The sequence below is a fragment of the Vigna umbellata genome, chromosome 3 (assembly GCF_029865625.1).
Source record: "Vigna umbellata cultivar VRB3 chromosome 3, Vumbellata_1.0, whole genome shotgun sequence".
Lineage (NCBI taxonomy): Eukaryota > Viridiplantae > Streptophyta > Magnoliopsida > Fabales > Fabaceae > Vigna > Vigna umbellata.
In genome coordinates, this window is record NC_142167.1 from 21,026,184 (window position 1) to 21,050,083 (window position 23,900).

Consider the following 23,900-nt stretch of genomic DNA (forward strand, 5'->3'; position numbering starts at 1 on the left):
ATTTATTTTACATAAAATCATGTGTTATGTTTAATTGATAACATGTCTTAATATTAATATATAATAATACATTATAAATAAAGGATTATATTAGGTTGATTTTGTATTTAAATTTTTTATTTATGTAACTTATAAAATAAATATTTTGTTTCTAAATTGTCACACGTATACTAAAGAATGAGAAGTCAATATTGTTTAAAATAATATATTATTATTATTGAGTGTGGTAGTATATATATATATATATATATATATATATATATATATATATATATATATATATATATTAACATACTTAATTTAGTTTTAACTTTATACCAAATTTGGATATTATTTTATTGATTTTTTCTTAAGAATTCATTTGACTTTGAGTATCTAAAATTTGTATATTTTTAAATTGAATCCCTAAAATTTTATTTTAATGTCAGTTAATGTCATGTTGTCTTCTATATATTGTCATTGCTTAAGCGTATATAAATAATGACATGTTATATTTTAAACTCTTGTAAATTTTTATATTTTAGTATTTATTAATTTTTTGCATAGAATATCCAAAAATTTAATACTTTTTAATGAAGAATTTATAATAATAATAATTCAATTATAAATACTTAAATTCAGAGGAACCTAAAGTTTAATTTTTTTATTTATTTTTCATCTAAAAACATATAATGCAAAAGAATAGTTATTTCAATACACTTGACAATACAATCAAACAACAGATATTTCATTAAAAAGTATAAAAAATCAAACCAATCAATGAGCACACTCTTTATTAAAAATTTAAATAAAAAGTAATGAAACTTTTTAAAAATATTGAAACTTAATTATAGCAATATAATATAATCAAATTATTTTCTAAATTATTATAATATTTATCTAAAAACCTGTCCCAGCTAATTATCCCTAAACCCTAAAATTCCTCTTGAAGATTGATACTTCGTTTTGTTTTTCTTCCGCCACTTCACCAGTGTCTCTGCGCTCTTTAAGGTATGTTCTTCACAGCTCTAAATACTCTTTTCCATTGTTGTTTACTTTCCAGTTTTCATATGCATTGCCCCAACCTCTACTATCGTCCATCCTTTTAACAAATTCTTCTATCACTAAAACCAATTTCACCGATTACGAAATTCATTTTATTTTTGTGTGTGAATATTCTTGCAAGAGGTAAAGCTGAATTTTTTGTTTTGTATTTTCTTTAGACGATCTCAAGTTTCTGAGATCCTATCTTCCCAGCCTGCTTGATCTTTTTTCCTATTCTACTTTGCATTGCTAAACAGGTGAAGGATGGAGATAAATTTGGGGAAACTTGCATTTGACGTTGATTTTCATCCGTCAGATAACCTTGTCGCCACGGGTCTAATTAACGGGGACCTTCATCTGTACGTTGCTTTGGATTAGAGCTGCAGCTTTCATAGCTAATACAGTTTTTTTAATTATTTATACCTTTTTGGCATTTATGATAATTATTACATTGAATATGTGTGCTGCAGATACCGTTATAGCCCTGATAGTGTCCCTGTGAGGTATAGACTGTGAACCTTTTGTTTTTATACTTGTTTGATACTTGTAAACTCGCATACATGTTGACTTTATTTGTTTTCTGTGTGCCGTTTGCTGTTAGGAGATAGTTGTTGGTAATATGTAGTCCTCTGTTGCAATTATTAATTATTTTACTAATTATTCTTTCAGGCAATTGGAAGTTCATGCGCACACAGAGTCTTGCAGGGCTTCTCGATTCATCAATGGTGGACGTGGTAATGCACATTATTTTCGATATTGTGTATAACTTCTGATGATCTTACTTGCATGCGTTTGAGTTTAAAATGTTTATGGTCATGTTTCTCTTTTAGTGCTGTTGACGGGTTCTCCAGATTGCTCTATACTGGCTACGGATGTGGAGACCGGATCTACAATTACCCGTATTGATAATGCTCACGAGTGAGTAGATTTACTGCAGTTACTGATTTGTTGTGATTTGGGTAACGGGATAATCACTAGCATCCTCATTGCTTTAGAATTTTTATTTGGCTTTTGTTGTGATATAGGGCTGCAGTAAATAGATTGATAAACTTGACCGAGTCAACTGTTGCCTCAGGAGACGATGAGGGTTGTATAAAGGTACATTTTTGTTCTTATTTCAAATTCTCAGAATTTGTATTTTATTTGAATTCCAGATTATTTTGTGGTATGCATTAATAATATTTTACATAGATATTCAGCCATTTCTAAGATAGTGGATGGCAGCAATGGATTGATCTCTTGTTTTAAAATTTAACAATCTTTGCTGAGCTCTTAAATTGATAAACCTTAATTAGGTGTGCTCGACTAATTTTGAAAGCCCTATGCTCATAGCAAGCACAGAAAATACCAGGTCAATGATCACTACTAGCAAATCCGTTTGACTATAATCCCTTTCTTTCTGCAGCCACCCCCCAATAGCATTCATTATTTGAATATTGTATCATTGATTATTTTATTTTATACATGTATATTTTTAACTTTATGTTATTTTCAGTGCTATTCTGCTTAAAATCACCCTGTACTTTTCTGAAGATAGTTGCAATTTTGATCTTGTAGAGTTATGGGAAGGTCAGACTGTTGGTGCTTTCTCAACGTGTTTCATCTGCTCTTCTTTGTTGTAGGTTTGGGATACCAGAGAACGCTCTTGCTGCAATTCTTTTGATGCCCATGAAGATTACATTTCAGACATGACTTTTGCTTCTGATGCAATGAAACTGTTGACAACAAGGTAGTAAATTCATGTAGCTCACCTGCCCTAAAATATCAATGGATATAGTGTAAATTCTTATTTTCCATAAATTTCCTGTTTTTTTAGCGGAGACGGGACTCTGTCTGTTTGCAATCTTCGAAGAAATACAGTAAGTTGAATATCTGTATTTTCTGGTTCCTCTTAAAGCATATGTTCTCTCTACTTATTTCATGATTTTTAACCACCCATTCATGATTTATTGAAAGGTACAAACTCGATCCGAATTTTCTGAAGATGAGTTGCTGTCTGTTGTTTTAATGAAGGTATTAAAGTCAAAGTCCATGAATTTGCAGTGAATTCTTATGCTTTTATAGGAACTTTTTAAATATTTCTGGAAAAGCATTTTTGTTATTTCTATCTTCACTTTTATAATTTGGCCAATAGTTTAGGGACTAAAAACATATTTAACCCTTTTAAGTTTTATGAAAGGAACCTTTCTTTTGTTTTGTAATTTTCTTTTCTGTATGCATTTTAAAAGACGACACTAATAGTTTTGTATTTATTTAATATTGAAAGGCAAAAAAAAAATGAAAAAATCAATGTAGTTATAAGAATATGATATTTTTTATTTTCAGGACTGTTTGCTGCAAAACCACTTCCTACAGAATCAGTGAGAGTGGACAGTGATCCACCACCAGATTGTAATGGATTGAGATGCAGTCTTGGAACTGAGTTTTGTACCATATGCTGCAATGGACAAGGATCCAAAACAATCGATTAAGCAAATAAATATTTAAAATTAATAATAATGGTATAATAATATTGTATACCTCTATTTTAAGAGAATTTATTGAACGTAATACGGTCATTTACATGAATTATGCTGCTCCAAAAGCAACAGACAAACAACCAGGTCTTACCAAAAAATTAATTTATCACTGAATGAATATTAGTATACACGAAAATAGAATAAAATGTAAGCTATGGTTTTACTCTTTAACAATGAATATATTCAAGGATTAAGATAAAAAAAATTGTATGACAATGAAAACTGTATAATGAAATTGAATTTGATGAATTATGAAATTGGGTGGTGTGGTTTGTAGGATGGACATGTCTCTATTGACAGCATAAGAAAACTGTATAATGAAATTTTTCTGACCAGACATTAGTCAGTGCAAGTTTCATGCACCAAACCATCTTATAAATTTGGAATCAAACATTGCCTTTTCTGGTAAAAGCTTTGTCTTCAACCTTTGCTTCCAGGCTTTTTGTGCTTTCCTATTCTAGCTAGCTTTTTTCAATTTCAAAAAGCACAATTCAAAGACAATATGAACTGGGGCACACCAAAAAACTAATACATCAAAAGAGGAACATTTCCATATTAGGCTTTACATTCATCATGTAGTACTTCAATTAATTTTGTACTATCCAACCATTTCTATCAGCTTAATTTTACAAATTCTTGCCAATGCAATTTGTTTTCACGAAACCTTCTATGATTTTCCATCTCATGCAAAAATGTATTTTGTTTTTTAGTATATTTATCAAGAAAATCACTTGATCATCGAGCTTGTTTAAGTAATCAGAATTATTTGTGGAAGACCCCAACCTATGATATTAAAAATTATTGATTCGGTGGATTATTGTCCAAAAACAGTAATCGTGTTATTTTTTTGTAGGCTAGTTTATGTTTTTATTCCAGTTTCTGTTTTTATCCCTTTCTCTTTGGAACTCTATAAATAGAGTTTTTCCATTCACAAACTGTTGTAATTTTTACACACATTCAAGCAATAATATCAGATATACATTTTCTCTAAAGCAAATCAGGAACTCTTTCACTAACCTCTTAACCGTTCTTTTCTTCTCCTTCTCTTCGGTTTTCTTTCCTCTTTCATCTCCGGTGAAGACAACCTTTTGCTCCGACGCAGGATCTCCATGGAAGCCCTCGAACTTTTCTTTTCTCTCACTCGAGCCTTTCTGTCTTATCACCCACTTACCATCTGATCTAAAGGAGGCTTATAGTGAAAGTTAAGTTTCGTGTTTTGGGTTCAAAGGCTGCGTTTTGGATTAAAGGCCATTGGGCCTATTCTTTTCAGTGCGGCAAGTTTTCTTTATGGTATAAAGAGCATAAACCATACCCACTTTACTTCCGCTGCCCAGGTTCTGTTCTTTGATGATTCTTGCTTCCTTCTACCATGGATATCACAGACCAGTCTACCAACCTCGCCAGCCCTTTCTACTTACACCCTGGGGAGAATCCAGAATTAACCCTCATCTCTCAAGTCCTGGGTGAGACTAATTACTCTTATTGGAGCAGAAGCATGAGAAGAGCACTCCTATCCAAAAACAAGATCAACTTTATTGATGGGTCTATCAAGAAACCCAAGAAAAATGAAGCTTTGTTTGATGCATGGGAAAGATGCAACATGATGGTACTCATGGATTATAAAAACACTTTCTCTAGAAATTGCAAAAAGTGTAATATATGTTGAAGAAGCCAAAGAATTGTGGGATGAGCTAAAGGAGAGATTTTCTAAAGGTGACTATTTTAAAATCTCTGACCTTCTCCAAGACATTCATTCAATCAAACAAGGGGAAAGAACTGTTAATCAATTCTTTACTGACTTAAAAATCCTCTGGGAAGAATTGGAATCTCTTAGGCCCATACCCAACTGTACCTGTGAAATCCCTTGCAGCTGTGAACTCTCAAGAACTTCTCTGAAATACAGAGAAGTAGAGCATGTTATATGCTTTTTAAAAGGGTTAAATGACACCTATAATACTGTCCTGACCCAGATTCTATTGATGGAACCCCTGTCAAACATCAATCGTGTTTTCTCTCTCGTTATGCAACAAGAGAGACAAGAAAGGTCTGAATCTGGCACTGCAAGCCATAATCACTCTACTGAAACCAGTAGAGTCCTAGCCAATGTTGCTAACAGGAACAACAATTGGAAAGCAGACCAGACCTGGAAAAATCAAGGTCGTGGTGTTGGGTCACATGGTCTGGGAAGAGGCAGAGGAAAGAATCCTAATTATGGAAAACAGTGTTCTTACTGCAACAAGATGAATCACATTGTGGATGAGTGCTACTCCAAGCACGATTTTCCACCTTGGTACAAAAAGAATGATAGCAATCAAGAGAAAAGAAGTGACTGAAACTCTACTAATGTCTGCCAAGGCAGTTCTGGACCAGAAAATACCCATCAGGGAGACACCAGCACTACTTTCAACAAACTCACCTCAGAGCAAATTGAAAAACTTCTCAAAATGATTGAGAAAGCTGATGAGCCTACACATAAGATCAATCAGATGCAGAGGAATGACAAGGAGGACAAACCAGGTACTCTTTCTTGGATTATTGACACTGGGGCCACTGATCATGTGACCCATGAGAAAGGGAATTTTGTCACCTTCTATAAGATTAAGCCCATTACTGTTAAATTGCCTAATAACTCTGTTATTACTGCCAAACATGCAGGAACTATTCAATTTTCTAGAGACTTTGTGATTTTTAATGTGCTTTATATCCCTGATTTCTCTTTCAATTTAATCTATGTTCAAAGTCTTATAAGAGACTTGAATTGTAGCCTAATTTTTTCTTCTGATGTTTGCTAGATAAGGGAGAACTCTACATTGAAGATGATTGGGTGTGCTAACTCTTACAAGGGTCTCTACTACCTACAAACATATTGATGTAAATCTATGGCACTATAGATTAGGCCATCCTGGACACAAGGTTGTCAAACAGATTTGTGAACATTTTCCCTATGTACAAATGAATGCTAATACTGTTTGTGATGTTTGCCACTATGCTAAGCAACATAAATCGCCTTTTCCTATAAGTAATTCCTTATCTGCGGAATGTTTTGAAATGATTCACTGTGATATATGGGGTCCTCTTTTTGTTTCTTCTATTCATGGACATAAATATTTTCTTACTATTGTTGATGATTATAGTCGACCTACATGGATATTTTTTATGAACAATATGGGCCAAACTAGAGGCTTATTACAAAATTTTATTGTTAAGATTAAGAATCAGTTTGGTAAAATAATTAAGACTGTTAGAACTGAACCCGAGTTCAACTGTGTCAACTTATATGACTTGCATGGTACTAGCCATCAAAGCCTGATTATTCAAACCTTTGTTATTGTAATAAAACTAGTATTTAAAGGATGCATTTTATTTATTTTTTGACGAAAATTCATTGACAATGACAAACAAAAAAGGTTCCTTTCCTGACACATACACCCTGTTTAGATCCTTGTCCATTGCAGCATATTGTACAAAACTGAGTTCCAAAACTGCATTTCAATCCATTGCAATCTGGCGGTGGATCACTCTCCACTCTTACTGATTCTGTAGGAAATGAAAAGGCTCGTCTTTTACTAACATTCTGAAAGAGAGAAGAAGAAGAAGAATGACAAAAGAGAGAAGAGAAGAAGAAGAAGAAGAAGAATCACCTTGTTGGGAAACACAAAGTTCAGCTGAGAAAAGGATCCCAGCAAAACAGAAGCTCAACCAAAAAAGAGACATTGCAGTGTAGTGTTGTGAGTCACGGAAGAAGTTGAACAAGTGAGGTTTATGAAATGCAGTTTTATGTTACCAGTTTTATGGCTTTTTAAAGTGAATTATTTTATGAAAATGTGGTAATTTTTGACCGAACAGAAAAATCGTGTAATTATGCAATGGTGCTCTGAAAGTATATGTTACCAGTTTTGTGGTAAACAAAGTAAAAAGTTGCTTTATTTCCTTTTTCTATTTTTATTTAAGTACCAACGAAAGAAGAATTCACTTTGCTCGGTGTGGGCTCACCTTACTGCCATTACCGCATTCTCTCATTCGTAGTTTTTAGGAAGAGATTCTGGAATAACTATGTTTGTGTTTAACTTTTACTATTTAATTTGATTAAGAAAAATAAAATCATACAAAAGAGAAAAATTCGGATTTTCTTTTTATTAATATTATTATAATAATTTTTTCATTATTAATATTATTATCATTACTGTTATTAATATTAATAATAATAATAATAAAGTGAGGTCATTATTTTAATAAAGTTTTGTGTTCTTTTTGTCTCAGTTTGCTAAAATTGAAAGGTACTTTATGCCAAAAACCTAAACAACGCACAGAGATCTATTCCATTTTTACAACGAAAACTCTAAGTTGTCCCTTTCCATCTCACACAACTCTGTAATGGCTTTTTTGTGGTTCTATATTGCTGTTTTGTCTGGGACTATTTTTTCAGCTCAATTCTCTGAAAGGTGATGCTTCGTCTTCATCTCTTATCTCTTATAACTTTTAAAATCTTACTAGTCGTCTTCCTCCTTAACAGCGTATTCAGCCGGTGAGAGACGAATGGAGGACGATAAAGTGACAGATTTACCTGGACAACCAGTAGTAAACTTCAATCACTATGCTGGTTACGTGAAGTTAAGACGAGAAGAAAAGAAAGCACTATTTTACTGGTTCTTCGAAGCTCAAGAGGCTTCATCGCATAAACCTCTCGTGCTTTGGCTAACTGGAGGTATGTCTTCACCAATCTTTCATTCATTTTAATTACATTGTTATACAATTTCTTTTATCTTAATATTTTAGTGTGTTTCTTGTTAAGAGCAAAACTTATCGTTAATGATAAATCAATCTTTTTGTAGGACCTGGTTGTTCGTCTGTTGCTTTTGGAGCAGCACAAGAGATTGGTCCATTTCGTGTAGACGACCATCAGCGTATTACCTTCAACAAATTCTCCTGGAACAGAGGTATACAAAATTATTTTACGATTGTTTTAAATTTTAAATATTTATTTGCTTAACTGATTGTTTTGGACTCTGTTGTTTCAATTTTACAGTTGCCAATATCATATTCTTGGAATCACCGATTAGTGTGGGTTTTTCTTACACTAATAATTCCGATGACTTAAGCAAGCTCGGTGATCAAGTGGTTGCTCTTGATAACTATGCCTTCTTGCTTGGTTGGTTTAAGAGATTTCCAAGATTCAAATCCCATGAATTTTATATCGTAGGAGAGAGCTATGGAGGTACTTTCTGATATCTATATTTAATCAATAATTTACTAACTACTTTTATTGAAGAAATCTTTTACATGTGTTTGAAATAACAGGACATTATGCTCCACAGTTGGCTGAGGTTATACATGAAGGGAACAAAAATGGCCCTTACATAAATCTTAAGGGATTCATGGTAATTTACGAAACAATGTTGTACGGTTTAAAACTGATATACTCAAAAAATGAAATACCTTTTTCATTAAATTTAACGATGAATTTGGTGCGACATAAAATACAGATGGGAAACCCTGTGATTAACGATGTGACAGACTTGAAAGGCATATTTGATTTTGCTTTCTATCATGCCATAATTTCAAAGCAAGTATATGATGGCATAAGAGAGAAATGTGATTTCATGACAAAAAACAATACAAAGGAATGTAGTTGGATCGTGGCCAAATTCGTAAAGGCCTATTCTGACATAGATGTATTTAGTATTTACTCTCCTGTCTGTCTGTTGGACTATGAAAGACCAGTTTCAAGTATGTTTGATGGTATCCCGTATGCTGTCTCAGAATTTGTAAGTATAATTTGTCTGATTTAAAACTCACTATTTTGTTAATTAATAATACACCTGTATTAAATAATGGAAAAAAATAAATTATTTTGTGATGCATTTTAGGACCTCCGGAATATGATTCCGACAATGGCTTACGATCCATGTAAAGCTAACGACGTGGAGAAGTATTTCAACAGGAAGGATGTCCAGAAGGCCATTCATGCATACCTCCCTGACATGTTTGATCCCTACACGATATGCAGGTACTGATTTTCATGTATAATATATGTATTTAACTGTTTATTTTTAACTGATTAAATTAACACAGTAATATTTATTTTGTGATGAAGCACTAAAATTAAAAAATGGAATGATTCGCCAAGCACAGTTCTTCCAGTGATTCAGAAACTACTACATGCTGGTTTACGCATTTGGATGTACAGGTATATATACTTATAATTACTTGCATATATAGTATATTTGAAGAAGTTTGACGATGATATTGATAGAGATCTTTTACATTACCGATCGTCTCTACTTAGGACGATCGGTAGTGAGAAGACAACTGAACCTGTCGATCGGTGACCGATCGTCCGAGAATAGAGCCGATTAGTAGTGACGATCGGTAAGGACGATCGGTAATGTAAAAGATCTCAATCATACAGCCGATCGTCCGAGAGTAGAGCCAATCAGTGGTGACGATCGATAAGGACGATCGGTAATGTATGATGACGATGGGTAATGTAAAAGATCTCTATCAGATATTTTAACATAGATATAAATAAATGCAGTGGAGACAGTGATGGTAGAGTTCCATGGTTATCAACGAGATACAGTTTGGAAGAGCTGAAAGTGAATGTGACAAGAGAATGGAGAGCTTGGTTTGAAGGAAGAGAAGTTGGAGGATGGGTAGAGGAGTACGAGGGTGGTCTCACTTTTGCCTCCATTAGAGGTGCTGGTCATCAAGCTCCGATTTATAAACCACGAGAAGCTCTTTCTCTCTTCTACCATTTCCTTTCTGCTCAATCGCTTCCTTCTTCTACCTTCTGATTCGTTCCATTTGTAAATTGTCATCTTTTTACATTTATTCACATCCAAGAGAAATTGTCATTTTACAGAATATATATGTTTTTTACATGTCTCAGTCTATTATTAGAAAGTTAATAATCAATAGTTACTGCTATAATTAAAATATATATACATATATGAAATGAAACAAGAATATGAAAGGGAAAGGAGAATTATTTTATGAAAGAAAAAAAAAATCGAATATTTTTAAATGGTTAGTTTATTAAATTTGAAGTTTTAATGATTTAAAAATTGAGTTTGAAATGTGTGGATTGAAAGTTTAATAATTTAAAAATCGTAACTTACAAATAAATAATAAAATGTCAATAACTTTAAGACAATTAATTAAACTCTTATTTTTTTTATGATAAACTGTGAATAATTAAACAATTACACGCTGTTTAAACTAATTTTTTGTAGTGAGTTTTCGACATTTCAGAAGCAATTTTTTAAAACAAGATTTCGTTTTAATGTTTTGAGTTAAATAATTAAATATTAATGTTATTGCAGAAATTTAATTACAGGCTCTTGCTTTGGGTCTCATCATGCAAATTCAAAAGCATTAATTTCTGAAAATACTAAAGAAAAATTAAGTATCATGCATTTAGAAAACCATGAAAAAAGTGATTCATCTTTCAAAATATCAGCCTTTCCACATTTCACAGTTTTACTGGATTCATCTTTTATAACAATTAATTTGGCAGTGGTTTGGCAGCCATCATTAAATAATTAATTAATGTTTTCATTAATTAATTAAATTTTTTCATTAATTAATTAAATGTTTTCATTAATTATAGTTAAATGTTTTCATTAATTAATTAAATGTTTTCATTAATTAATTAAATGTTTTCATTAATTAATTAATAATGCATTTCTAAACAGGGTGTATGTGTTAGTAAAGGAACCTTTTTTGTTTGTACATGTCAATGAATTTTCGTGAAAAAAATAAATAAAATGCATGCTTTAAATAGTAGTTTTATTACAATAATAACAAATAATTTATAGGAGTTTGAATAATTATGAAGTAAATATAATTTTAATTATGATCTACCAAGTATTAATTTTAAGTTTCTACAAATTAATTTTTAAAAGATGAATCCAACAAAACTGTGAAATGTCAAAAGTCTTATATTTTAAAATTAGAGCTTCCGAATTCTCCAATAACGATGATAGTTTAAAACTATTTCTCACTAAATAAGCGAGTAAAATAATTGATTTGACCTATATGAAATAGATAACAACGGTTCATAAATAATTAATTTGATCCAATAAAATTAATAAGAAATTCATAAATAATAATAACAACAATAATAATTTTAATGTTTATATTTAATTAGTAATTAATATTTAAAAAAATTATTGAAATAAATTATAAAATAAATCAATAACTAGAGCTGTCAAAACGGGTCATCCGGCCCGACCCGACTCGATCCACCACGGGTTGGTCACTGAGTCAACCTAACCCAGCTCATTTATTAACGAGCCAGAAAAATTCAAACCCGGCTCGACCCACCAAGGGTTGGTGGATAAATGAGTTGGCTCACTAGCTCACTTAATTACATTTTTTTTAATAAAAAAAATTATAAACTTTTTATAATTCAAATTTAAACAAATTTCACTCTCAAATTTCACTCCCAACATGGATATTTAATTAATTTTGAAAATAAGAAACTTAAAAAAAATTCAAGCAAAAACAAAATAATAAATATTTTTTTATAAAATTAAAATTAAATTTTAATAAAATAAAATTAGGTAGGTGGGTTGGTGGGCCATCCCGGTCCACCACAGATTCAACCTGCATGAGCAGGGTTTAAATAAGCCGGGTTTAAATCTGACCCGCATAAAAAAATATAATTTTTTCAAACCCAATCCGACTCAAACCTGTGGTGGACCGGATTGACCCGCGGGTTGTGACTCATTTTGAAAGCTCTAATAATAACATTAATTGTATCAATTAAAATTAATATTTAATAATTTAACTTAAAACGTTAAAACACAATCTAATCTTGTTTTAAAATATTGTTTTTTGAAATGTTGAAAACTCACTAAGAAAAATAAGTTTTTACAGCGTTTAACTATTCACCGTGTATCAAAACCCGATAGAAAATATTATGTAAGTTACGATTTTGTAATTAAACAGTAAGTTTTTATAGCGTTTAATTATAGAGTTTAATTAATTGCTATAAAATTATTAACATTTTATTATTTATTACGATTTCAAATCATTATTTAAATTTATATTGTTAGAATAAAATATTTATTAAGGAGTGACATATATTGAATTATTAAGGAGTGGATTTCTCATTTCAGTATATTTTTTATTCGTTTCCTTATTTAATAGTATTAAATTACTTTTTTTTTTGTGGAAAATTGATCACAGCCTTACTTACTAAGGAGACATTTCCAGTTCTTTCCATGAAAATTTTTCACTCAGAAAAAGATTTCCTACCCTTCAGATTTGGAAAAGAAAAATTTATATCTCAATATTTGAAAAACTTTAGTACAAAACTTTAATCATATAAAAACAAAACTTTAATCATATAAAAATGTTTGTGTGTTTTCCTTTGCTGTGTGCTTTTCCTTCTCTTCCATGCCACTATAGTCACTACCTTTTTTATTTTTTCTCTCTCAAGGTTAACCTTTTCTCGTGTTCAAATTTATAAAGAGGCTAGAAAATTAAGAAAAATTAAATAAAACATTTGAGATGAAGAGAGAGAAGAATAAAATAAAATAGGTTGGATGTAAGAAATCTTTTTTCCAAATTTTTTATGTGAAAATCTTTTTATGAAGAAAATTTCAAATTTATTATGACAAAAAATATTTATGAATCGGAATTTTGAAATAAAGTCTTTAATAAAAAAGAAAAAAACTAAAAAAATATTTATTAAGATTAAAATAAATTAAAAAGTTGGAAATACAATATCAAATGTTGGAAGTATAGGATGAAATATCTTATTCAGAAAGAAAATTTACTTAGTATTAAGATATTATAAAGATTATTGAAGATAATACAACTTAATATAATTTTTTATGACAGACTTTTAGGTTAAAGTTGATTAAGTTATTTTAATTTTACTTAGTAATATTATCAAGGTTATTGTTAACTAATATTACTTAGTGTTCATTTTAATATAAAAAATATTTTTTATATGTGTAAAACATATTTTTTATTAACATCAATAAATAAATGGTAATTTTAGTTAAGGTTATTTTCTAACAATATTAATCAAGATGATAGAAATTATTTCTCAAGTTTTTTTGTAGTTTATACTATTAGAGTTGTATATTAGATTATGACTAATAATGATGTTTGTATAAGTTTTTTCATCTAATATTATTGATGGATTATTCTATAATAAATGTCAATCAGAACATTTTAAATTTAAATCCGTCATTTTGTTTATTTAATGATGATTAAAATTATTTATTTAGATAAAAAAAAAAAAATTTAATGAATTTAAAATTTTTCTATTTAAACAAAACACTAAAAAAATAAATTCAAACTTAATATATTTAAACTTTCTGAAAATTATAAAATTGTGTATCATCACTATCCAAGCCCAAGTTAAAAGATAAAAAATGCTATGTGATTATATTTAATATTTTTTTTATTAAAATTTAAAAGTAAAAGATGTTAAAATTGTTTAATTTAAATGTGAAGTTACAAAATAAATAAGAATGAAAACATATAAAAAAGTCCATCATCTTTATAGATTAATATACTGTTACGGGTTATAGATGAAAAAAAAGTGTTGACTACATTTTTCATCATGGCCGGTGGCGTGGCGGCGGTGATTGTTCGGTGACGTCCTAGCTTTCAAAGGTTTGTTCTTTTACTCTTCTCATCTTTGAATAGTAAATTGAATCCAACTGTAGTCTTAGTAACCTGAATTGGATAATGCCACGGTTCTATATTCTGTTAGAACTTGGGGGAAGAGCGACCAAAATGGTGATTATTATTGTTAGATGAATTTTCTAGTATTGCATTGGGGTAAAGCTGCCTTGATGTGAGCGAAATCTTTCTTTGATTCTAAGAGAAATGATTAGGAAGGAAGCAATGAAATGTTTATAGGCTTGCTGACTAGGAGGTGTTTGTAGAAATGCCACTCAGGTATAATAGTTTGTTTATTTTTTTGACATTATTTCAGTTTATTTTCTCCGCTTGAGATCTTCCTTCCTTCATTTATTTTGTCATGTTTAGTTTTCAGTGTGTCACTTTGCAACTGATTTGATCTCTTTTTCTGTCTTACGCTTCTTTTCCAGCTTCTAAAATTTGGTGGGCATAAAAATCTTGTTAGGCTAGCACCTTTCTCTCCAAATCACTGATGGCTTTTTTATTTCAGAAATTTCAAGAGGTATCTCCTAATTTTTGTATGAAATATTACTACTTTTTGGTTGACTTTGCTAAATTATTTAAATTATGTGTTAATCTCACTGCCCTCGTCAAAGACATGCCGTCTTTAACGAAGAGTGACCAAAATTCATTCGGAGCAAAATATGTTCTTATGTTATGGTTAACTATGATATCTTATTCCATATGTGGAGCATCATGTGAAACCTATAACAACAATTTTGGTTTTAATTTGTCTCCAGGCTGTGAGAACCCTCACAAAAAATCCCATATTTTCTAGGGATCCTCAACAACTACAATTTGAAGCGGACATTAACTGTTTGTTTCTTTATACAAGGTTGGTCCTTTCTACTGTCTAAGTTTATTGATTAATTTTGACTGTGAAGATTCATTCATTTGGTTATATCATGGTAATATACACTTTTCTCTTTATGTTTGTATCATGGACGAGCTAATATATTTATAAACTAAGACTTAGAATTCCTACTCTCTTTATCATTCCACCGTTGTTTTCTTAGAGTCTTTCAGTCTACTATTACTGTTGATTGGATGAAAATGGGAGAAGAGAGATAGAAAGAGTCCACAATATATTTGTAATTTACTTAGAAAGAAGGGTTTGACAAAATAGACTGTGTTTGTGTCCCAACCTTATTAATAATCAAAGGTGGCTGAAGCCAGACAAATAGATTTGTTAATATTCAGTTCGGTTAGTAGTTTGGGTAAAAAATGGCTCTTATGAAGTTGGAAGTGAATGGAGATGGCTTTGAGTTTGAAAGTCAATGTCTCTAAACTGGAGCTGCCAAATCCAGCCGCATTCTCTATCATTAGGCTAGCCAATTTGAGACAGCTTAAGGTATTACTCTGACTTTCTAAGCTTCAATCATTGTATTCAAAGAAGGATCATCAATGCTACTTCTGATATAGATTATAGATAATCAACTGTCTCTGTTCTGATGAGAAATTCCATTGATATGCATTTGTTTGAATACGAAGATCCATGTAACCATTGGGCACCCCTTCAGTTATTGGTTTTATTGATTAATAAATATGATAACGATCGACTCTTTTGAGCAATTTCTTCTTATCATTATATAATACTATATAAAAAAAATGGAATTGGCGTGTAATAAAAGTGAGAACCACGTTTTACATCTGCCTGTGAACAAGATTATCAAGACTGAAGTCACTGATCCTCATGAAGAGACCTGTAATATTGATGCTATTAAATATAATGAAACTACAAGAAGACGAGGAAGGGTAAGGTTTCCTCCAAAGCTTGTTAATAAAACAATAAAGAAACGCAAAGAAACATAGAAAAAAATGCATTAAGTTAACTTTAACGTTAAGATTTTAAATCTTCAATCGTAAGATCTCACGGGCAAAGTATTTTCTAATTCTGGTTTTATGGATTCAAATAATTTTGTTTCCAATTATTTTTTATTTTGTTTGTATATTATGCGATGTTTTTCCTTTTTAACATTTTGACATATTTTGCTCATGCAAAGACTTAAATATCCAGCTACAAACTGTTGGGGGAGAATGCTAATGAAGCAGACGCGGAAGAGATTATTAAAATGGCTAGTAAAGCCTCTTTTGTCGATCAACGGAGGCAAGTACAAGAAAATGTTCACTCTCAAATCAAAGCATTTTGCACATGCATGAACGAGATTCTTGTTTCAAAAGAAAAGATGGTGAATGGCCGCTTAGAATTATCTCAACAAGCAAACAGTCCACGTCTCCGTGGTGGGCATAGTTCTGCTAAAGGTATGTGTGACCCAACTAATAACATTCCCGGTGATTTGATCTTTGTTTTAAATTTTAATCTTCCCCTTATTTTACTTGTCATTTTGCAGTATTTTTGTCATTGCTCAGTCATTTCCTTTTCCTATTGATCCATGAAGGCATGGAGAAAAACCTTGTTGAGTTTTTTAATTCACATTTTCAAATTGCTATGAAATCTCTAATCATTGCGTGTTTATCATTTTTGTTATTGATGTGGGCAGCTGCCTCTAAACAAAGACCATTAAGCCAATCTGAAGTCTCTCAGAAGTTAAAGGATCAACTTGGTTATACACTTAATGTCAAACCTTCTCTAATACCTCACAAGGATTCTGGCAAAGGTCTATTTTTAGATGGTGCAGTTGATGTTGGTGCTGTACTAGCCTTTTATCCTGGTGTGATCTATTCCCCATCTTACTATAATCAAATTCCTGGATACCTTGATGAGCAGAACTCGTACTTGATTACAAGATATGACGGGACTGTCATTGATGCCCAACCTTGGGGTTGTGGCGGTGATGGACCAGAGCGATTCAACGGTAGAAAAATGTTAGAAAACAAACTAGTTAATGAAGGAGCTCATAAGGGTTCGGACAGAATGAGTAAACCTTTGGAAGGCTCCCAGATAGATGATGATGTAGTTGAGCGTAGAAATCCATTAGCCTTGGCTCATTTTGCTAACCACCCTCCGAAAGGGATTCTTCCTAATGTCATGATCTGCCCTTATGACTTTCCATTGACTGAAAAACACATGAGGATTTACATACCAAACATATTATTTGGAAATGAAGAAGTAAATCTGAAGAGATTTGGCAGCTCTTGGCTCAAATCTGTAGTTTCAAAAAACAGTGAATCAGATGTTCCTACCCTCAAAGCTGTTGTTCTGGTAGCAACTAGGACTCTTCAAGACTGAAGAACTCCTTTTGAACTACAGGTTGAGCAACTCTAAGCAGTGGCCAGAATGGTATGCTCCAGTGGATGAAGAAGAGGACATGAATCTGAAAGATGAAAGTGGCCAATGATCAGACAGAACACCTTTCGATATCATCTCAGAATGATGCCCTAGGTTTAGGTTAAGTGTCTATCTTTGGTCACGCGTATTAGTCTTTAGGCTTAAATGCTTCCTTCGTACTCATGTTAAGAGGTGAATTTCTGTTTAGTATCCGGTTTTAAAAATGAAGACATTGGGTTCCTATATTACGAAAAGTGTATAAATAAGGTCATGTCCGTTAAGTTAACAGCAACGGCGTTAAGTCCATGCTGATGTGGCCGTACTTTTTCTCTTCTCTCTTCTGCTTGTTCTCTCTCTTGTTCAACTTTTTCTTTGATGATTTGTTGAACTTGTTATTTCTTTGTAGACTTTATTCATATATTTTTCATAACATAGGGACCCAATGTCTTCATTTTTAAAATCGGATACTAAACAGAAATTCACCTCTTAACACGAGGACAAAGTAAGCATTTAAGCCTAGTCTTTATCATACAATGTTAGCATGTTATTTATATTTAACAATTTTAAAATAAAGGTTGGAAAAAAAAAAATAATGTCAAATTTTAAAGAAGTGAAAAAATAACTAAAAAACTAAAACTATACTAATTTTCCCATTACGTAAAAGTCCTTGGAAATTTAGAAAATGTAAAATTACTATGACTAAATATTTTATATATATTTTTTTAGAATTTATAGTTCTCTTTAAATTTGATGGATTCAGATAGTAGTTAAATAGTTTGTCACTTTGTGCCACGAACCAGTTTGTTGGAACTTGATCTTTATCTCATTTTTTAATATCGCAGAGAAAAGGAATTAATTATTATAAAAGTTAACTGTTTCTCTTAAAAATTCTTATTATAAATACCATAAAAAGAGTTCAATCGTTTTAATGTTTTGATGAAATATCGTGTACCTTTTCTGGAACGTATGTTTTAGAATTGTTTTTCAATGCATACACCTTGATAAGTTTAGATATTTTGTATATACTATGTTACTGATGGATACAACCAAATATAGGTAAGAATTAGGAATTTTGATTCTTTAGTAGTTTGTGTTGTGTATATGCTGTATCTTCAAAACATAAATTTGATATTTTAAAGTATATTCAATTTTATTTAGTATATTAAAATAAATGTATTTTGAAAATATAACACTAAAAATTCAAGAAGTAAATATGGATATGATAAACAGTGCCGATATAGATATTTAAATATTAGGTTAAATTTCTATTTTATTTCTAAATTATTTTAGAATATATTTTAATTTCAAATATATATATTTGTAGTCTTTGTTTATAAAAGTCGTCCACATCATGTAAAGTTAAATGAGGTGTAAATTTAATGTAATAGTGAGTTTTAATTTTTATTATTATATCTTATAATCATATTTTTGTGCTTGGTAAAATATGATTTAGAGATGTTAAGATGAGTTTTATTAAGTGAATAAATATAATTTATTATGATATGGGTTGTAAAGTCAGAAAAATTCAATTTTTTTTAGAATAAAGATTAAATTGAACTCAAAGATAATTATGTAGATTGATAATTCGATCATTTCAAATACTAAAATATTTCAATAATGTTTGAATAATTTAAATGTTTATTTTATTTGTTTATTAAATTATATAGCTTGACATTTTAATTTTTAATTATTATCTTTATAATGATATTTAATAAAATAAATAAACATTCTAATTTGTATTGTTATAAAATAATAAATGGAGTTAACTTTTGTGTTATAATAAATATATAAAATAAATTAAAAAAATAAATAATCTGAATCAATTCATTATTGAATTGAGTTACAAAATTTTTTACTTAAAAAAAATAACTAACTCGTTTATAATTTAATGCAAAGTGTCAGTTTAACACCTTTAATATCTTTATTATGATGCATAATAATTTATTTTACATAAAATCATGTGTTATGTTTAATTGATAACATGTCTTAATATTAATATATAATAATACATTATAAATAAAGGATTATATTAGGTTGATTTTGTATTTAAATTTTTTATTTATGTAACTTATAAAATAAATATTTTGTTTCTAAATTGTCACACGTATACTAAAGAATGAGAAGTCAATATTGTTTAAAATAATATATTATTATTATTGAGTGTGGTAGTATATATATATATATATATATATATATATATATATATATATATATATATATATATATATATATATTAACTTAATTTAGTTTTAACTTTATACCAAATTTGGATATTATTTTATTGATTTTTTCTTAAGAATTCATTTGACTTTGAGTATCTAAAATTTGTATATTTTTAAATTGAATCCCTAAAATTTTATTTTAATGTCAGTTAATGTCATGTTGTCTTCTATATATTGTCATTGCTTAAGCGTATATAAATAATGACATGTTATATTTTAAACTCTTGTAAATTTTTATATTTTAGTATTTATTAATTTTTTGCATAGAATATCCAAAAATTTAATACTTTTTAATGAAGAATTTATAATAATAATAATTCAATTATAAATACTTAAATTCAGAGGAACCTAAAGTTTAATTTTTTTATTTATTTTTCATCTAAAAACATATAATGCAAAAGAATAGTTATTTCAATACACTTGACAATACAATCAAACAACAGATATTTCATTAAAAAGTATAAAAAATCAAACCAATCAATGAGCACACTCTTTATTAAAAATTTAAATAAAAAGTAATGAAACTTTTTAAAAATATTGAAACTTAATTATAGCAATATAATATAATCAAATTATTTTCTAAATTATTATAATATTTATCTAAAAACCTGTCCCAGCTAATTATCCCTAAACCCTAAAATTCCTCTTGAAGATTGATACTTCGTTTTGTTTTTCTTCCGCCACTTCACCAGTGTCTCTGCGCTCTTTAAGGTATGTTCTTCACAGCTCTAAATACTCTTTTCCATTGTTGTTTACTTTCCAGTTTTCATATGCATTGCCCCAACCTCTACTATCGTCCATCCTTTTAACAAATTCTTCTATCACTAAAACCAATTTCACCGATTACGAAATTCATTTTATTTTTGTGTGTGAATATTCTTGCAAGAGGTAAAGCTGAATTTTTTGTTTTGTATTTTCTTTAGACGATCTCAAGTTTCTGAGATCCTATCTTCCCAGCCTGCTTGATCTTTTTTCCTATTCTACTTTGCATTGCTAAACAGGTGAAGGATGGAGATAAATTTGGGGAAACTTGCATTTGACGTTGATTTTCATCCGTCAGATAACCTTGTCGCCACGGGTCTAATTAACGGGGACCTTCATCTGTACGTTGCTTTGGATTAGAGCTGCAGCTTTCATAGCTAATACAGTTTTTTAATTATTTATACCTTTTTGGCATTTATGATAATTATTACATTGAATATGTGTGCTGCAGATACCGTTATAGCCCTGATAGTGTCCCTGTGAGGTATAGACTGTGAACCTTTTGTTTTTATACTTGTTTGATACTTGTAAACTCGCATACATGTTGACTTTATTTGTTTTCTGTGTGCCGTTTGCTGTTAGGAGATAGTTGTTGGTAATATGTAGTCCTCTGTTGCAATTATTAATTATTTTACTAATTATTCTTTCAGGCAATTGGAAGTTCATGCGCACACAGAGTCTTGCAGGGCTTCTCGATTCATCAATGGTGGACGTGGTAATGCACATTATTTTCGATATTGTGTATAACTTCTGATGATCTTACTTGCATGCGTTTGAGTTTAAAATGTTTATGGTCATGTTTCTCTTTTAGTGCTGTTGACGGGTTCTCCAGATTGCTCTATACTGGCTACGGATGTGGAGACCGGATCTACAATTACCCGTATTGATAATGCTCACGAGTGAGTAGATTTACTGCAGTTACTGATTTGTTGTGATTTGGGTAACGGGATAATCACTAGCATCCTCATTGCTTTAGAATTTTTATTTGGCTTTTGTTGTGATATAGGGCTGCAGTAAATAGATTGATAAACTTGACCGAGTCAACTGTTGCCTCAGGAGACGATGAGGGTTGTATAAAGGTACATTTTTGTTCTTATTTCAAATTCTCAGAATTTGTATTTTATTTGAATTCCAGATTATTTTGTGGTATGCATTAATAATATTTTACATAGATATTCAGCCATTTCTAAGATAGTGGATGGCAGCAATGGATTGATCTCTTGTTTTAAAATTTAACAATCTTTGCTGAGCTCTTAAATTGATAAACCTTAATTAGGTGTGCTCGACTAATTTTGAAAGCCCTATGCTCATAGCAAGCACAGAAAATACCAGGTCAATGATCACTACTAGCAAATCCGTTTGACTATAATCCCTTTCTTTCTGCAGCCACCCCCCAATAGCATTCATTATTTGAATATTGTATCATTGATTATTTTATTTTATACATGTATATTTTTAACTTTATGTTATTTTCAGTGCTATTCTGCTTAAAATCACCCTGTACTTTTCTGAAGATAGTTGCAATTTTGATCTTGTAGAGTTATGGGAAGGTCAGACTGTTGGTGCTTTCTCAACGTGTTTCATCTGCTCTTCTTTGTTGTAGGTTTGGGATACCAGAGAACGCTCTTGCTGCAATTCTTTTGATGCCCATGAAGATTACATTTCAGACATGACTTTTGCTTCTGATGCAATGAAACTGTTGACAACAAGGTAGTAAATTCATGTAGCTCACCTGCCCTAAAATATCAATGGATATAGTGTAAATTCTTATTTTCCATAAATTTCCTGTTTTTTTAGCGGAGACGGGACTCTGTCTGTTTGCAATCTTCGAAGAAATACAGTAAGTTGAATATCTGTATTTTCTGGTTCCTCTTAAAGCATATGTTCTCTCTACTTATTTCATGATTTTTAACCACCCATTCATGATTTATTGAAAGGTACAAACTCGATCCGAATTTTCTGAAGATGAGTTGCTGTCTGTTGTTTTAATGAAGGTATTAAAGTCAAAGTCCATGAATTTGCAGTGAATTCTTATGCTTTTATAGGAACTTTTTAAATATTTCTGGAAAAGCATTTTTGTTATTTCTATCTTCACTTTTATAATTTGGCCAATAGTTTAGGGACTAAAAACATATTTAACCCTTTTAAGTTTTATGAAAGGAACCTTTCTTTTGTTTTGTAATTTTCTTTTCTGTATGCATTTTAAAAGACGACACTAATAGTTTTGTATTTATTTAATATTGAAAGGCAAAAAAAAATGAAAAAATCAATGTAGTTATAAGAATATGATATTTTTTATTTTCAGGACTGTTTGCTGCAAAACCACTTCCTACAGAATCAGTGAGAGTGGACAGTGATCCACCACCAGATTGTAATGGATTGAGATGCAGTCTTGGAACTGAGTTTTGTACCATATGCTGCAATGGACAAGGATCCAAAACAATCGATTAAGCAAATAAATATTTAAAATTAATAATAATGGTATAATAATATTGTATACCTCTATTTTAAGAGAATTTATTGAACGTAATACGGTCATTTACATGAATTATGCTGCTCCAAAAGCAACAGACAAACAACCAGGTCTTACCAAAAAATTAATTTATCACTGAATGAATATTAGTATACACGAAAATAGAATAAAATGTAAGCTATGGTTTTACTCTTTAACAATGAATATATTCAAGGATTAAGATAAAAAAAATTGTATGACAATGAAAACTGTATAATGAAATTGAATTTGATGAATTATGAAATTGGGTGGTGTGGTTTGTAGGATGGACATGTCTCTATTGACAGCATAAGAAAACTGTATAATGAAATTTTTCTGACCAGACATTAGTCAGTGCAAGTTTCATGCACCAAACCATCTTATAAATTTGGAATCAAACATTGCCTTTTCTGGTAAAAGCTTTGTCTTCAACCTTTGCTTCCAGGCTTTTTGTGCTTTCCTATTCTAGCTAGCTTTTTTCAATTTCAAAAAGCACAATTCAAAGACAATATGAACTGGGGCACACCAAAAAACTAATACATCAAAAGAGGAACATTTCCATATTAGGCTTTACATTCATCATGTAGTACTTCAATTAATTTTGTACTATCCAACCATTTCTATCAGCTTAATTTTACAAATTCTTGCCAATGCAATTTGTTTTCACGAAACCTTCTATGATTTTCCATCTCATGCAAAAATGTATTTTGTTTTTTTAGTATATTTATCAAGAAAATCACTTGATCATCGAGCTTGTTTAAGTAATCAGAATTATTTGTGGAAGACCCCAACCTATGATATTAAAAATTATTGATTCGGTGGATTATTGTCCAAAAACAGTAATCGTGTTATTTTTTTGTAGGCTAGTTTATGTTTTTATTCCAGTTTCTGTTTTTATCCCTTTCTCTTTGGAACTCTATAAATAGAGTTTTTCCATTCACAAACTGTTGTAATTTTTACACACATTCAAGCAATAATATCAGATATAC

General features: G+C 30.4%; 3 protein-coding genes and 1 pseudogene across 6 annotated transcripts; all 4 read left to right on the forward strand.

The window, feature by feature from the left end:
- Positions 1 to 834: 834 nt before the first annotated feature.
- On the forward strand, positions 835 to 3,540 carry LOC148201883 (WD repeat-containing protein 55-like). 2 transcript variants are annotated; one of them, XM_088110038.1, is made up of 10 exons: positions 835 to 990; positions 1,281 to 1,382; positions 1,494 to 1,526; positions 1,693 to 1,757; positions 1,854 to 1,941; positions 2,049 to 2,121; positions 2,646 to 2,752; positions 2,840 to 2,882; positions 2,980 to 3,036; positions 3,349 to 3,540. In XM_088110038.1, exons 2-10 carry the CDS (start codon positions 1,288 to 1,290, stop codon positions 3,385 to 3,387), a joined length of 600 nt encoding a protein of 199 aa, XP_087966164.1. In that variant the 5' UTR covers positions 835 to 990; positions 1,281 to 1,287; the 3' UTR covers positions 3,388 to 3,540. The 2 variants fall into 2 exon arrangements, with proteins under 2 accessions (XP_087966164.1, XP_087966166.1); XM_088110040.1 differs by lacking the exon at positions 835 to 990 and adding an exon at positions 1,014 to 1,167.
- Positions 3,541 to 7,104: 3,564 nt separating this feature from the next.
- On the forward strand, positions 7,105 to 10,423 carry LOC148201884 (serine carboxypeptidase-like 35). 2 transcript variants are annotated; one of them, XM_088108398.1, is made up of 9 exons: positions 7,105 to 7,295; positions 8,056 to 8,247; positions 8,375 to 8,479; positions 8,569 to 8,691; positions 8,841 to 8,920; positions 9,026 to 9,307; positions 9,410 to 9,549; positions 9,637 to 9,729; positions 10,078 to 10,423. In XM_088108398.1, exons 2-9 carry the CDS (start codon positions 8,079 to 8,081, stop codon positions 10,334 to 10,336), a joined length of 1,251 nt encoding a protein of 416 aa, XP_087964524.1. In that variant the 5' UTR covers positions 7,105 to 7,295; positions 8,056 to 8,078; the 3' UTR covers positions 10,337 to 10,423. The 2 variants fall into 2 exon arrangements, with proteins under 2 accessions (XP_087964524.1, XP_087964523.1); XM_088108397.1 differs by having other exon boundaries at positions 7,106 to 7,295; positions 8,569 to 8,757.
- A 3,604-nt stretch (positions 10,424 to 14,027) lies between these two features.
- LOC148201885 (uncharacterized) lies at positions 14,028 to 18,160 on the forward strand (annotated as a pseudogene).
- Positions 18,161 to 20,213: 2,053 nt separating this feature from the next.
- LOC148201886 (WD repeat-containing protein 55-like) lies at positions 20,214 to 22,917 on the forward strand. Of its 2 annotated transcripts, none has more exons than XM_088108339.1 (10): positions 20,214 to 20,369; positions 20,660 to 20,761; positions 20,872 to 20,904; positions 21,071 to 21,135; positions 21,232 to 21,319; positions 21,427 to 21,499; positions 22,024 to 22,130; positions 22,218 to 22,260; positions 22,358 to 22,414; positions 22,726 to 22,917. In XM_088108339.1, exons 2-10 carry the CDS (start codon positions 20,667 to 20,669, stop codon positions 22,762 to 22,764), a joined length of 600 nt encoding a protein of 199 aa, XP_087964465.1. In that variant the 5' UTR covers positions 20,214 to 20,369; positions 20,660 to 20,666; the 3' UTR covers positions 22,765 to 22,917. The 2 variants fall into 2 exon arrangements, with proteins under 2 accessions (XP_087964465.1, XP_087964466.1); XM_088108340.1 differs by lacking the exon at positions 20,214 to 20,369 and adding an exon at positions 20,393 to 20,546.
- The last annotated feature ends 983 nt before the right edge of the window (positions 22,918 to 23,900 follow it).